The sequence below is a fragment of the Symphalangus syndactylus genome, chromosome 8, assembly GCF_028878055.3.
Source record: "Symphalangus syndactylus isolate Jambi chromosome 8, NHGRI_mSymSyn1-v2.1_pri, whole genome shotgun sequence".
Lineage (NCBI taxonomy): Eukaryota > Metazoa > Chordata > Mammalia > Primates > Hylobatidae > Symphalangus > Symphalangus syndactylus.
This window is the reverse complement of record NC_072430.2, coordinates 23,391,738-23,405,972: the sequence shown is the minus strand read 5'-3', so window position 1 is coordinate 23,405,972 and position 14,235 is coordinate 23,391,738. Positions and strand designations below refer to the sequence as shown.

The window sequence follows — 14,235 nt, the reverse complement described above, 5'->3', positions numbered from 1 at the left end:
GGAATTTCTTGGCTTGTAGCTGCCTCACTCCAGTCTTTGCCACATGGTTTTCTTCCCTGTGTGTCCCTGAGTGTCCCCTCCTCTTCTTATTAGGGCACTAATCATTCATTATATTTAGGACCCGCCCTATCCAGTAGGAACTCATCTTAACTGATGAAATCTAAATAAGGCCCCATTTTGAGGTTCCGAGTGCACATGAATTTTCAGGGCACACTATTCAGCCCACTAGAGAAGCATACCATGAGAAAGGTGGAGGATCTACAGAAGTTTCTTTCCAAGAAAACAGGGATTCTACAGCTGCAGTGGGATGAAGAAGCTGGGGAGAGGGAAAGGGAAAGGGCAGACATGGCTGACCTGGAGTGGGGAAGAGTAGGAATGACCTGGAGGGAACAGTGTGAAGTTTGAGACCATCAGCAGATCTGGATGAAAGGAGTGAAGGAACAGGGTCAAGAGTTAGGCAGACACTCCATGAATTCAACATGGGAATACAAAATAGGCATTTTTTTTTTTATTGTGAAAGCAGCCCCCCAGAATGTACACTTGCCAAATGGACTGTTAGTGCCACGGGACAACCCACTCGGCCTTTGGGGTCCATAGTCCGGGCGTTCTCCTTCAAGGGCCAGGTTTTCTCCGCAAAGTGCCACTCTGACACAAAAACCATGGACAATGGTTTGGACCTGTGGAAAAGATGCTCTGCTTCTTTCCAAATAAGTCTGCCCTAGAGAGCTGGGAAAGCCAAATGGGACTGGCCAAATCCCGGGGTTTGTCATGGAAATGGTTTTCTAGCCGGGCTGCCTGCTTTGCATTCTTCAACTACACCGGAAGTTCCATGAAGGCACAAATTATGTCTTATTTTTCCTTTGCACTCTTCCTAGGGCCTATTGCTGTGCTCTGGAAGCATCATCATCCTCATCATCATGATGGTGGTAGCAGCTTGAGGTTTCTGCATACCTACTAAGTGCCATGCTCTCTGCACATCTCGTTTAAAGCCCACACTGGGAGGACACGAAGGTTTAGAGAATTTGCACGTGGTTACACAGCTCATGAATAGCAGGGTTGGGATGAGATCCCTATTTGTCTGACTTCCACTTATTTAGATTAAGCATACGGCATTTAAAAAAGCACTCCTTTTCATTCTATAGCTCTGGTATGCCTTCTGAAAAACAGCCAACTGGAGTGGCTCGTACCTCCATGTGCTCTCTGTAAAAGGGAGATGGCACGTGTCACTCTTCCCTTCTCTTACTGGTGCAGCATGAGCTTTGTAAAGTCACAAATACAGGTGACCCCTGAACAACGGGGAGGTACAAATGCTGAACCCTGTGCAGTTGAAAATCTGTGTCTAACTTTTCTCTTCCCCAAAACTTAACCTCTAATAGCTTACTGTTGACCAGAAGCCTTATGATAACATAAAGAGCTGATTAACACATATTTTGTATGTTTTATGCATTATTTATCGTATTCTTACAGTAAAGTAAGCCAGAGAAAAGAAAATGTTATTGAGAGCATCATAAGGAAAATGCATTTGCAGTACCATACTGTGTTTATCAATACCGTAAGTTTATGCCATCTGTTTACAAGATGAATTGTCTGTTTGAAATGGTGAGCAGCTGCAGCTGCAGACCTCAAGCTATGGTACATACCAAGCAATTCAACTTTTCCTAGTAATGTCGTGACTTTTGTCTGCTTTCTGGGAGCACTTCCAGCGTCACTAGTGGCACTTCGTATGGGACCCATGGTGCTATTCAAGGTTTACGGTATTGCACTAAACACAGTGAAAAACACGCGAGAACTGCGAGGGATCACTTTTTACTGTGATTTGTAATTTAGTGGAGAGAGGAACTGCTCACACAGAGAGACAACACTTGAGCTCACCTGAATAGCAACAGGAGATGGCTACAAAATTATTACCGTAGTACAGCGTGTACCACAGTTGGTTTTATGCAGTTACGATTTCATACCGCGTCTTTACATTTGCTTAACATTCCTCTCCACTGTGAATGGCGCCATGTATGGTCTGTAAATGTTTGTGTGTGTAAGCGTTCATAAATTTTAACTTTTTATAATAGATTCATGTATAATTTATGGTAGTAAATGTTAAAATAGACTAGTAACTACATATATTTTATACATTCATGATATAACTTTTTCTTTTTTTTTTTTTTTTTTGAGACGGGAGTCTCGCTCTGTCACCCAGGCTGGAGTGCAGTGGCACAATCTTGGCTCACTGCAAGCTCTGCCTTCCAGGTTCATGCCATTCTCCTGCCTCAGCCTCCAGCGTAGCTGGGACTACAGGCGCCCGCCACCATGCCCGGCTAATTTTTTGTATTTTTAGTAGAGATGGAGTTTCACTGTGTTAGCCAGGATGGTCTTGATCTCCTGACCTTGTGATCCACCTGCCTCCACCTCCCAAAGTGCTGGGATTACAGGCGTGAGCCACTGCGCCCGGCCGACATAACTTTTCCTCAAATTTTTTCACTATTTTTAGGCTACATGGTACATCTGTGAACTTTTTTAAATTGTTGCAAATCTCCTTAAAAAATTCAATATATTTATTGAAAACAATCCATGTATAAGTGGACCTGTACAGTTCAAACCTGTGTTGTTCAAGGGTCAACTGTAGTTTTGATTCTGATATTGACTCTGGAGTCAAATAGAAAACAAAACAAAACAACAACAGAAACAACCAAAAGGCATACTTTAAATAATTGAAAAAAATGGAAACAATAATGTATTATTACTAAAATATTTTATATTCAGAATTATTCTGGTAGAACTTGATAGGAACTTAGCTGAAACTTGCTAAGATGCAGGATGTTATCAGGGATCTCTTTCTCTGCCTTCTCCTCGTCCCCTTTCTCACTCCCTCCGCATCTCATAGCCCAGCTCTGGCTTGGCTTCTTCAATGGAACTAAGTGTTGGCTTCTCCGTTAAGTACAGGCTGTCCCTGTGAGATGGGAAGGAGGGTCATTGGCAGCTGCAGGCTGACATCACCCTTCATTCCTGAGATTTCAGAAGGAGAGAGAGCCTCTTTCTCCCAGAGTGCATATCAGTCCCTGAAATAAGAGTTCTGTTATTCCCATGCTTGGGTCGTACGCCTTCTCCTAGCTAATCACTTTATTCAGGGTGTTGACGTTCTTTGATCAGCCTGTTTGTGTTCCCCCTTATGATAGAGAAGGTTGGGGAGCTTGACTGATGACCTGTCTGTTCTTAGAGGGGCTGTTACTAAGAGAAAAAGAGTTGTTCTTTGACATCGTAAGAGGCTGGGCAGGCCAAAACAACCAAACTTCCCAGATGCTCACTGTAAGAAAATTTTTAAAAATCACGTATTATTCCATCATCCTAACATAACTAATTTTGACTTTGTATATTACTGAACAGTCATTTATTTATATTGTTCATTTATATTGCTGAATTTACATTATGCAGATTTTTAAGTTATAAAATGTTAAGTAAAAGTATTTTTGTCCAGTGTCACGTTAAGAGGACAGAGCATAGGAAACGTCTGTCAGAGGATTATCCTCTCGTGGATGAGTGTAATTTCACCAAAAGCACCCCTACCCACCGTCTTGTAACTCCACTTGCCGTAAATTAAGAGGACAGGATCTTTTTCTGGAAAGGTTGTGATAACTGTCACCACTTTGCTTCTCCTTGATTCCCTAGCCTGTGGAGGGTCGTCAAATCCGAGTTCTCTCAGCTATCTTCACTGGCAGTCCCTCTTCTCCTCCATGCCCTGTCACTTCCTCATGGTGCTGACATCTTCTGGACAATCATAAATGGCAATTTCAACAGCAAAGACTGGAAGATGAGGTTTGAAGCAGGTACCTCTGTGTTAGCTTAAAACTCATTCTGGGTCACACAGTACACAGGTGTCTGGTCACGGCATCTTTTTTGGCAGCTCCTTTCTCGTCCCTTCTTTTTAAAAGGCATTCTCCTGCTGGCTGGTGTCCTTTGGGGGTTCTGCTTTGAGCTTCCTCTCTAAAATAACAGCATTTTGCAGAGTGGTCCTTAGGGAGGGTGGTCCTGTCCGGGTTTGCATAGGACAGACCCAGCTTATGCCTATTACCCAAGTGTAGCGATTAACTGCACCCATGTTTACTCCCAAACAGGCACTGGCTTGGATTCAGTCAACCTATGAGTTTACTTGCATCAGTTACTGGGAATATTTGTTAAAATGCACATTATCTGGCCACATCCTAGAGCTTCCGAATCAGAATCTCAGTGGGAGGTGGGGGTGATGCCAGAAATTGAGTTTTTTTTTTGTTTGTTTTGTTTTGTTTTGAGACAGAGTCTTGCTGTGTTGCCCAGGCTGAAGTGCAGTGGCATGATCTCGGCTCACTGCAACCTCTGCCTCCTGAGTTCAAGTAATTCTTGTGCCTCAGCCTCCCAAGTAGCTGGGACTACAGGTGCATGCTACTATACCTGGGAAATTTTTGTATTTTTAGTAGAGACAAGGTTTCAGCATGTTGACCAGGCTGGTCTTGAACTCCTGACCTCAGGTGATCTGCCCACCTTGGCCTCCCAAAGTGTTGGGATTACGGGCATGAGCCACTGTGCTGGGGCAGAAATTGAGATTTTTAATAAGAGGTTTGAGAATCTCTGCTGTTTACCCTTGCCACTGAGGGATCAGGGACCAAGTCTCTTGCAGCTTGGGTATAATTTCCTAGTAAATAGAACATCAGGTTCTCAGAGTAATGTGGTAAGGAAGGAACCTGGGAGGAAGGGTTCTCTTAGCCTCATGTCTGCTGGCCCACTGTCACCCCAATCTGCTAGTAGTTCCATTCTCGGGGTAGCAGGCAGGGTCGGCATGCCACAGCGCGGCTTCTCAGAACAGTTCTGTATGTTTTTGTCTCAAAAGTTTGGCACAGAAATGGAAGTTTCATCAGTGAGGTAACTATTATACCTTTAGTTCAGTTCCTTAATATATGGCCACTTCAAAACGTTCTTGCTTTTTAATGCCCACAGGAATCTCAGGGGCTAGTTAGTATATATATATGATAGCACATCATGTTGTGGAGGGTTAGGATTAATCTTCTGAATCTCGGCTCTGGTTATGTTATTTTCTTTCTTTCCTTTTTTTTTTTTGTTTGTTTGTTTGTTTTGAGATGGAGTCTTGCTCTGTTGCCCAAGCTGGAGTGCAGTGGAGTGATCTCAGCTCACTGCAACCTCTGCCTCTCGGGTTTAAGTGATTCTCTTGCCTTAGCCTCCTGAGCAGCTGGGACTACGGGTGCTCGCCACTACACCCGGCTAATTTTTGTATTTTTACTAGAGATGGGGTTTCACCATGTTGGCCAGGCTGGTCTTGAACTCCTGACCCCAGATGATCCACCCGCCCCGACCTCCTAAAGTGCTGAGATTACAGGCATGAGCCACCGTACCTGGCCAAGGTCGTGTTACTTTTCTATTCAAGAAATTTTAATGGGTTTTTTTTCAATGCCTAGAGAATAAAGTTCAGACTCCTTAAACTGCCATTCAGATGGTCTGACTGCAACTGCAGACAGCCTCATTTCCTGCACTTCTTTCTACACACACCCTTGCTGTGTTCCCATTGCTTCCTGCCTCCCTTCCTCCATGCGGGGGCCATTCTGGGCTCTCCACCTTTCATCCTCTTTCCTTTAAGGCCCTACACAAACGCCACCTCCACATGATCCATCTTCAAATGCCGCCATTGAGGTCTACCTTCTAGGTCCCCGCTGTGGAGAATGGTTTATGTATCCCGGATCTCCCATAGCATTTTATTTGTACCACACTAGAGGCATTTACAGCTTTTTTAAAGTTATTTTTCAGTTATAGTTGTACGTGTCTTATCTATTTTAGTCAATTTAACTTTGAGGTCAAGAGTTATGAATGATTCCTCTTTCCATTTACTTCTGTCTCCTCCCAAGTGCCTAAGATAGTTTCTTAGTGGTACACATATGTGTGCTTAATATATATATATATATTTTAAAATAAGTGAATCAGTGAATTTATTGAATAAATTAGATATGTGCTAGGTGCTATGGGAACAATAGAAAGAAGTGTAAGAGCAGATTGCTGTCCTCAGGAGGCTTCTGGTTTAATTGATGAGACCAAACATAAGCATGTAAGAGGTTGGCAAATTATAAAAGGCATAAATATAATCAAGACCACAAAATAAAATATGTTATATAATGAGCACATATTGTGTTCATAGATAGCTCATATTCTGAGCACACAAATGCAATATGTAAATTAATGATATACAAATGAGTAGTACTTTTACAGGAGTTCATGGGATGGAAAGGTCACTCTAGGAGATCAGAGAAGACTTTACAAAACAGAATTTCAGCAGAGATTCTCTAAGGATGGTAGAATGTCAATAGGAAGAATACTGTAGGTCGGGTGCGGTGGCTCATGCCCGTAATCCCAGCACTTTGGGGGACCAAAGCAGGCAGATCTCTTGAGGTCAGGAGTTCGAGACCACCCTGGCCAACATGGTGAAACCCTGTCTCTACTAAAAATACTAAAGTTAGCTGGGCATGGTGGTGCCTGCCTGTAATCCCAGCTACTTGGGAGTCTGAGGCATGAGAATCACTTGAACCTGGGAGATGGGGGTTGCAGTGAGCTGAAATCGTGTCACTGCACTCCAGCCTGGGCAACAGAGTGAGACTCCGTCTCAAAAAAACAAAACAAAACAAACAAAAGAATATTCTATGCTGTTGCAACAGCTTAAGCAAAATACTGAAACGTCTTAATTTGCATTACACTATATTGCTTTGCTAGCTATTGTAACTTTTTATAAAGCCATGCTTTAAGTATGGCTGGAATTGTTTAACATTGATTTGCAGAATAACTAGAAATCTATCAAGTAAGCGTATATTTATAGCATGGAATAAATACTTGGCTTTGATAGCCCCAGGAAATGTCTATTTGGTCTGCCATTTCACACCACGACCTACTAAGTGTAGAGTAGGGGACCAGAACCCAGAGCCAGGACTGGTGGGCGCCTCCTACCTCTCTCTGTTATCTGCAGAGCTTCTATGGAATGGCCACAGAAAGAAGCATAGAGGCATTTGGAATATTTTGAAATATAGCTGAAAGTTAAACAAAGAGAAAGACCATGAAAAAATTGTAAAAGACAACCCAGAGTTAGATCAAGGCTGCGTGGGAAAAAAAAGTTCTGCTCTGAGTAGAAAGAGTCTCTGCTGCACAGATGAAATGGAACACTCGAGGTGGTGGTATTAGATTTTCCTGTTGGGATTTAGAGTAAACCATGTGGGAGACCCCGAGTTAACTTTTTCTCTGTGAGTTCAGTTCTCAGACTGGCTAAATAAATGTGTATGCGTGTGCGTGTAGGTGTGTGTGTATTTACGTATTTTGCCTTCTCTTTTACATTGCAGTGGAAAAAGTTGCTGTAATTTGTAGATTTCTGGATATTCACTCAGTAACCAAAAACCACCTGCTGAAGTACTCCCTGGCACATGCCTTCTGCTGCTTCCTGACAGCGGTGGAGGATGTCAACCCCGCAGTGGCCACCAGAGCTGGTCTCCTGCTTGACACCATAAAGAGGCCAGCATTGCAGGTGACACGTGATGTGTGTTATCTGCTCGGAAGGTGGTCTGTGTCAGCACTAATAAATCATTGTGTTATTTGTCACATGTCCTAGTCTGTTTGACCTGCTATGACAGAATATCATAAACCGGGTAATTTATAAACAACAGAAATTTATTTCGCGATTGTCTGCCAAAGGCCTGCTGTCTAGTTCATAGATGGGGCCTTTGCTGTGTCTAGGGCCTCTTTCATAAGAGCGCTAGGCCCATTCATTAGGGTCCTGCCCACATGACCTAATCGTCTCTCAAACCCCACCTCCTAATACTATCATATTGGTGATTTAGTTTCAACAGGAATTTGGGGGTGATGCCCTTGCATACATTTTCAGACCATAGCATCACATATAATATTGATGATGATGATGGAGATTTTTTAACTGGAAGAAATATACCAGAACCACACCTTGCTAAAAGATCCCTTGTTGTTATTTGTTGATGCCACCTTTTTTTAAGAGATAGTCTTACTCTATTGCCCAGGCTGATCATAACTCTCTGCAGCCTGAAACTCCTGGGCTCAAGTGATCCTCCTTCCTCAGCCTCCTGAGTAGCTAGGACAACAGGTATGCATCACCACACCCACCTAATTTTTAACTTTTTTTTTGTAGAGACAGGGTCTTGCTATATTGCCCAGGCTGGTCTTGAACTCCTGGCCTCCAGCAATCCTCCCACTTTGGCCTCCCAGAGTGCTGGGATTATAGGCATGAGCTGTACTGCCTGGCCCTTTGTTGATACTTTCTTTTCAGTCTTTATTCATATGCTGATATGACTTTGGACAGATGTAATTATTGCATAACGTGTGTGTGTGTGTGTGTGTCAGATTTTAAAACTAGGTTGGTTTATCTTACACCACTTAGCTAGCTCCTGGGATGGAGGCCTCTGTTGTTAGAGGCTCGATGCTAAGAGAAATCAGATAAATTATAGTTTTTTGCTTTGTTTTGTTTTGAGATAGAGTCTCATTCTCTTGCTCAGGCTGGAGTGCAGTGGTGCGATCTCGGCTCACTGCAACCTCCACCTCCTGGGTTCAAGTGATTTTTATGCCTTAGTCTTCCAAACAGCTGGGACTACAGGCTTATGCCACCATGCCTGGCTAATTTTTGTATTTTTACTAGAGACAGGATTTTGCTATGTTGGCCAGGCTGGTCTTGAACCCCTGGCCTCAAGTGATTCGCCTGCCTCAGCCTCCCAAAGTGCTGGGATTAGAGGCCCGAGCCACTGCGCCTGGCCTGAATTATAGTTTTAATCAAAGTAAAACATGAGAAGGTAAATATGCTACCATAAGAAAACATCACAAATTAAAGCCAAAGAGACAAGAAATATGGGACCTGGAGAGAGTGGTATATTTATCTTGTTTGGAACCTTTATTTTTTAGTGGAGACACCAAGTCTCAGAGAGATAATGTGACTTATCAAAGGACACAAAGTGATTTAGTGAGAGAATCAAGATTAGAGCCTCCAAAGTTCTGATCTACTGTTTCTCCATGTTGCATCTGATTTATTATTGTTATTATTCAACTAATAACAACAAGAGCTAACATTCCTCAGATAGCTACTGTTTCCAGGGCAGTGTGTTAAAAGTGTACTGTTATGCATTATCTTATGTAATCCTCACAGTAACCTTTTGTGTGTTCTCATTTTACAGATAGAGATGCTGAGGGTTAGAAAGGTTAAGCCACCTTTTCAGAGTCACATAGCTAGTTATCTGCAGAGGAAATTCAGCACTGATTTATAATTCAGTCCACATACTTAAGAGTGTGTGTGTGTGTGTGTGTGTGTGCGCGCACGCGCATACACTGTCTCCCAATCCAGTGTAAGCTTCTTCCTGGATTTTAAGACCAAGAAGCAAGGGCAAGCTTGCATGATCTGAAAGACTGAAGGGTTATGCTGCCTGTGGCACATTCTTTTTTTTGTAAAATCTCCAGTTGACTTCTGAATAGTTCTTCTCTGTTGATCTTACCAGGTACTTGTATGTCCTACCCCTTGCTTAGGGCCTGGAACATAGGAGGCACTCATTAGATGACAGCTGAATTAATGAATGGGATGTTTGGATGAATTGCAATTTTTAAATCTCATTCTGTTAAAAAGAGGGGGAATGGTAAACTCAGACACTAGAGGAACAGGTTCTCAATCCATTCCAACTTTGATTAACATTCTATGTTCCGCTCACATTCCAAGAAAACCAGGTGACTGCTTTTTTCAGAATCATGAAATTTTGAATTGAAAGTAGATTTCTAGACCATCTTTTTGTGTATTCTAAAATGTAGCTTTGAAAGTACGCTCCTCTTAATGACTACAGGCATTAAAACCAGATGCAGCCGGGCGAGGTGGCTCACGCCTGTAATCCCAGCACTTTGGGAGGCCAAGGCAGGCAGATCACAAGGTCAGGAGATTGAGACCATCCTGGCTAACACAGTGAAACCTCGTTTCTACTAAAAATACAAAAAATTAGCCAGGCGTGGTGGCACTCACCTGTAGTCCCAGCTACTCGGGAGGCTGCGGCAGGAGAATTGCTTGAACCTGGGAGTGGAGGTTGCAGTGAGCTGAGATCCCATTGCTGCACTCCAGCGTGGGCGACAGAGCGAGACTCCATCTCAAAAAACAAACAAAGAAACAAACAACAACAAAAAACCCAGATGCATTGACTTGAGGGTATTTGGATTAAGTGGTTATTATTTAACGCATTAGAAAACCAATAGCATGCATTTAGTTCAGATTTCTGAATCAAAATTCAAGAGATATTCTACAAGGAAGATAAATTCCTCTTTTACATTTTTCTTTCCTACCAAAACTTCCAATCAAAAAAGATTCCAGTGGGATCATTCTACATTATAAATTTGAATTGAGTAGGCTGCCTTGTTTCATTGACTTTGCCTAGTATATCGGCTTTGAAGTAACTTAGATGTTTATATCTGACTTTCTTCTTTTCTTTTTTTTTTTCTCCTCTTTCCCAGGGTCTATGTCTTTGTCTTGATTTCCAGTTTGATACTGTGGTTAAAGACAGACCCACAATTTTGAGCAAGCTTTTACTCTTGCATTTTCTTAAGCAGGATATTCCTGCTCTGAGCTGGGAGTTCTTTGTCAATAGATTTGAGACGCTTTCTTTGGAAGCCCAGCTACATTTGGATTGTAACAAGGAATTTCCTTTTCCTACAAGTAAGTAAAATGAAGAACTTGCTGTAAACCGTTACAGTTCCCATTGTGCTTGCCTAGACAAACAGAAGACATTGGCATGTCGTTTAATTCCTCTGCAGAGGATGCCTTGACCTCATGCACTCAATTCATTAAATGCTTATTGAATAGCTGCTGTAGTAATCCATAGATTTAAGCATATCCTGGCATTCCAAAATCAGAATTCTTCTCATTTCCTTGACCTATGATAACCATTTATGACTGTGTGTTCCCTAAATATGATTCAGTCATTATGTTTATAACATTTGTGAGCAATTTTAGGAAGCATATTTGCACCTTGCAAACTCACTCTTGCATACTTTCTAAATTACAATAGTTTTGGGGACATAGGTGGGTTTTGGTTACATGGATACGTTCTTTATTGGTAATTTCTGAGATTTTGGTGCACCCGTCACCTGAGCATTGTACATTGTACCCAGTGTGTAGTCTTTCATCCCTCACCGCCCTCCCACCCTTCCCCACAAAGTCCCCAAATTCCATTCTGTCATTCTTATGTCTTTGCATCCTCGTAGCTTAGCTCCCACTTATAAGTGAGAACATACGATGTTTGGTTTTCCACTTCTGCATTACTTGACTTAAAATAATGTTCTCCAACTCCATCCAGATTGCTGTGAATGCCATTATTTCATTCTTTTTTTTTTTTTTTTTTTTTTTGTGACGGAGTCTTGTTCTGTCGCCCAGGCTGGAGTGCAGTGGCGCGCTCTCGGCTCACTGCAAGCTCCGCCTCCCGGGTTCATGCCATTCTCCTGCCTCAGCCTCTCCGAGTAGCTGGGACTACAGGCGCCCACCACTACGCCTGGCTAATTTTTTTGTATTTTTAGTAGAGACGGGGTTTCACCGTGGTCTCGATCTCCTGACCTCGTGATCCGCCCACCTCGGCCTCCCAAAGTGCTGGGATTACAAGCGTGAGCCACCGCGCCCGGCCTATTTCATTCTTTTAAATGGCCAAGTAGTATTCCACGGTACATATGTATACCACATTTCCTTTATCCACTTGTTGAGTAATGGGCATTTAGGCTGGTTCCATATTTTTGCAATTGCGAATTGTGCTGCTATAAACATGCATGTGCAAATGTCTTTTCCTGTAATGACTTCCTTCCCTCTGGGTAAATACCCAGTAGTGGGATTGCTGGATCAAATGGTAGATCCACTTTTAGTTCTTTAAGGAATCTCCATACTGTTTTCCAAAGTGATTGTACCAATTTACACTCCTACCAACAGTGTAAAAGTGTTCCCTTTTTACCACATCCCCACCAATACCTATTATTTTTGGATTTTTAAATTATGGCATTCTTGCAGGAGTAAGGTGGTATCTCATTGTGGTTTTAATTTGCATTTCCCTGATAATTAGTGATGTTGAGCATTTTTTCATATGTTTGTTGGCCGTTTGTATATCTTCTTTTGAGAATTGTCTATTCATGTCCTTTGCCTACTTTTTGATGGGATTATTATTATTATTATTTTGCTGATTTGTTTGGGTTCCTTGTAGATTCTGGATATTAGTCCTCTGTCAGATGCACAGTTTGCAAATATTTTTCCCGATTCAGTCGGTTGTCTGTTTACTCTGTGGATTATTTTGTTTGCTGTGCAGAAACTTTTTAGTTTAATTAGGCCCCATCTGTTTATTTTTGTTTTTGTTGCATTTGCTTTTGGGTACTTGATCATGAACTCTTTGCCTAAGCCAATGTCTAGAAGAGTTTTTCTAATGTTGTCTTCTAGAATTTTTATGGTTTCAGATCTTAGATTTAAGCCTTTGATCCACCTTGAGTTGATTTTTGTATAAGGTGAGATACGAGTATCCAGTTTCATTCTTCTAGATGTGGCTTGCCAATTATCCCAGCACCATTTGTTGAATACAGTGTCCTCTCCCCACTTTATGTTTTTATTTGCTTTGTTGAAGATCAGTTGGCTGTAAGTATTTAGCTTTGTTTCTGGGTTCTCTATTCCATTCCATTGGTCTACAAGCCTATTTTAATACAAGTACCATGCTGTTTTGGTAACTATAGCCTTGTAGTATAGTTTAAACTCCAGTAATGTGATGCCTCCAGATGAGTTCTTTTTGCTTAGTCTTGCTTTGGCTATGTGGGCTCTTTTTTTGGTTCCATAGGAATTTTAGAATTGTTTTTGTAGCTCTGTGAAGAATGATGATGGTACTTTGATGGGAATTGCATTGAATCTGCTGCCCAGGCTGATGTGTAGAGGTGTCATCATAGCTCACTGCAACCTTCAACTCTTGGGCTCAAGCAATCCTCCCAGCTAATCTTCCTGAGTAGCTAGGACTATGGGGGTGAGCCACCATACCTGGCTAATTTTTCCTTTTTTGTAGAGATGGGGGTCTTGCTATATTGCCCAGGCTGGTCTCAAACTCCTGGCCTCAAGGGATCCTCCCACCATGGCCTCCCAAAGTGCTAGGATTACAGGCATGAGCCACCACACCTGGCCTCTTGCTTAGTTATTAATCAGTTACCTACAGCTCTGAATAGGTGGAGAAAAGACTTTCGTCACTCAACTATCCAATGATAACAAAATTAGATAATTTAATCTTGTGGTCTAAGCAGAAAAAAAATCATGATAGGCAATAGTCATTTTTGTATATAGGACTCATCATAGAGGGAGATGTATATCCATGAAAAATGTATTTTAATATTGAAACTCTACACAGATGGATTGTTTTAGACTAGGTGGATTACAAAGCCCTATGTAAAGGAGAGTGATAGTCTCTTTAATTCCTTTTGCAAAGCCATCACTGCTGTGAGGACCAATGTTGCTAACCTCAGCGATGCAGCCTTATGGAAGATCAAGAGAGCTCGCTTTGCAAGAAACCGCCAGAAGAGTGTACGTTCCCTGAGGGACAGTGTGAAAGGGCCTGTGGAATCCAAGAGGGCACTCTCCCTCCCTGAGACCCTGACCTCCAAAATTCGTTGAGTATCTTCTTTCGTCTTTCCATTAAATCTGTTTAATGTCTTTCTGAGGCTGACTTGTCTTGTTGAATGTTCACAGAGAGTATAGCATGTTTAGCAAACTGAGTTTGTTCAATAAGTTTGGCTTTCAGATTCCCTAGAGAATCACCTCAGGGGTATAAATGCCTAGGGTTGCTTTTCCTAGTTTGCTGGGGTAGCAAAGCCCTGATCCAACAGTAGATGTTTTTGAAATGTAAAAGGCAGCAAATGCATTGATGCTTGGCATGCAGCTTAGAAGAAACATTTGCTCCTAAGTCCTAGGACACCAAAGTTTGCACCACCAGCCTTGTATCCTAAGAGCTTTCTGAATAAGACTTAGACAATAAGACCTATCGTGGCTAAGGAGGGACAGTTGAAATTTGGAATGTATTTTTTTTTTTCATGTCTGATAGAAGCAGCCACACAAGCCCCCTAAGACAAACCAATAATAATGGTTGCTTTTGAAATAGAGATATCGGGCTGAGAAATTGAATTTCTGCTCATCTTCACCAGATAATTTATAAAAAAAATAAGCTTCATTGCCAA

General features: G+C 42.0%; 1 protein-coding gene across 16 annotated transcripts in view; it reads left to right on the top strand.

Moving 5' to 3' along the window:
- The window catches only part of UNC79 (unc-79 homolog, NALCN channel complex subunit), a 309,568-nt gene that overhangs the window by 190,795 nt on the left and 104,538 nt on the right, over positions 1-14,235 (top strand). For all 16 annotated transcript variants that reach the window (XM_063643951.1, XM_055288333.2, XM_055288335.2 and 13 more), the window contains 4 exons: positions 3,661-3,818; positions 7,356-7,537; positions 10,513-10,714; positions 13,491-13,670. In XM_063643951.1, the coding sequence (XP_063500021.1) occupies positions 3,661-3,818; positions 7,356-7,537; positions 10,513-10,714; positions 13,491-13,670 (722 nt within the window). The remainder of the gene's footprint in view (positions 1-3,660; positions 3,819-7,355; positions 7,538-10,512; positions 10,715-13,490; positions 13,671-14,235) is intronic.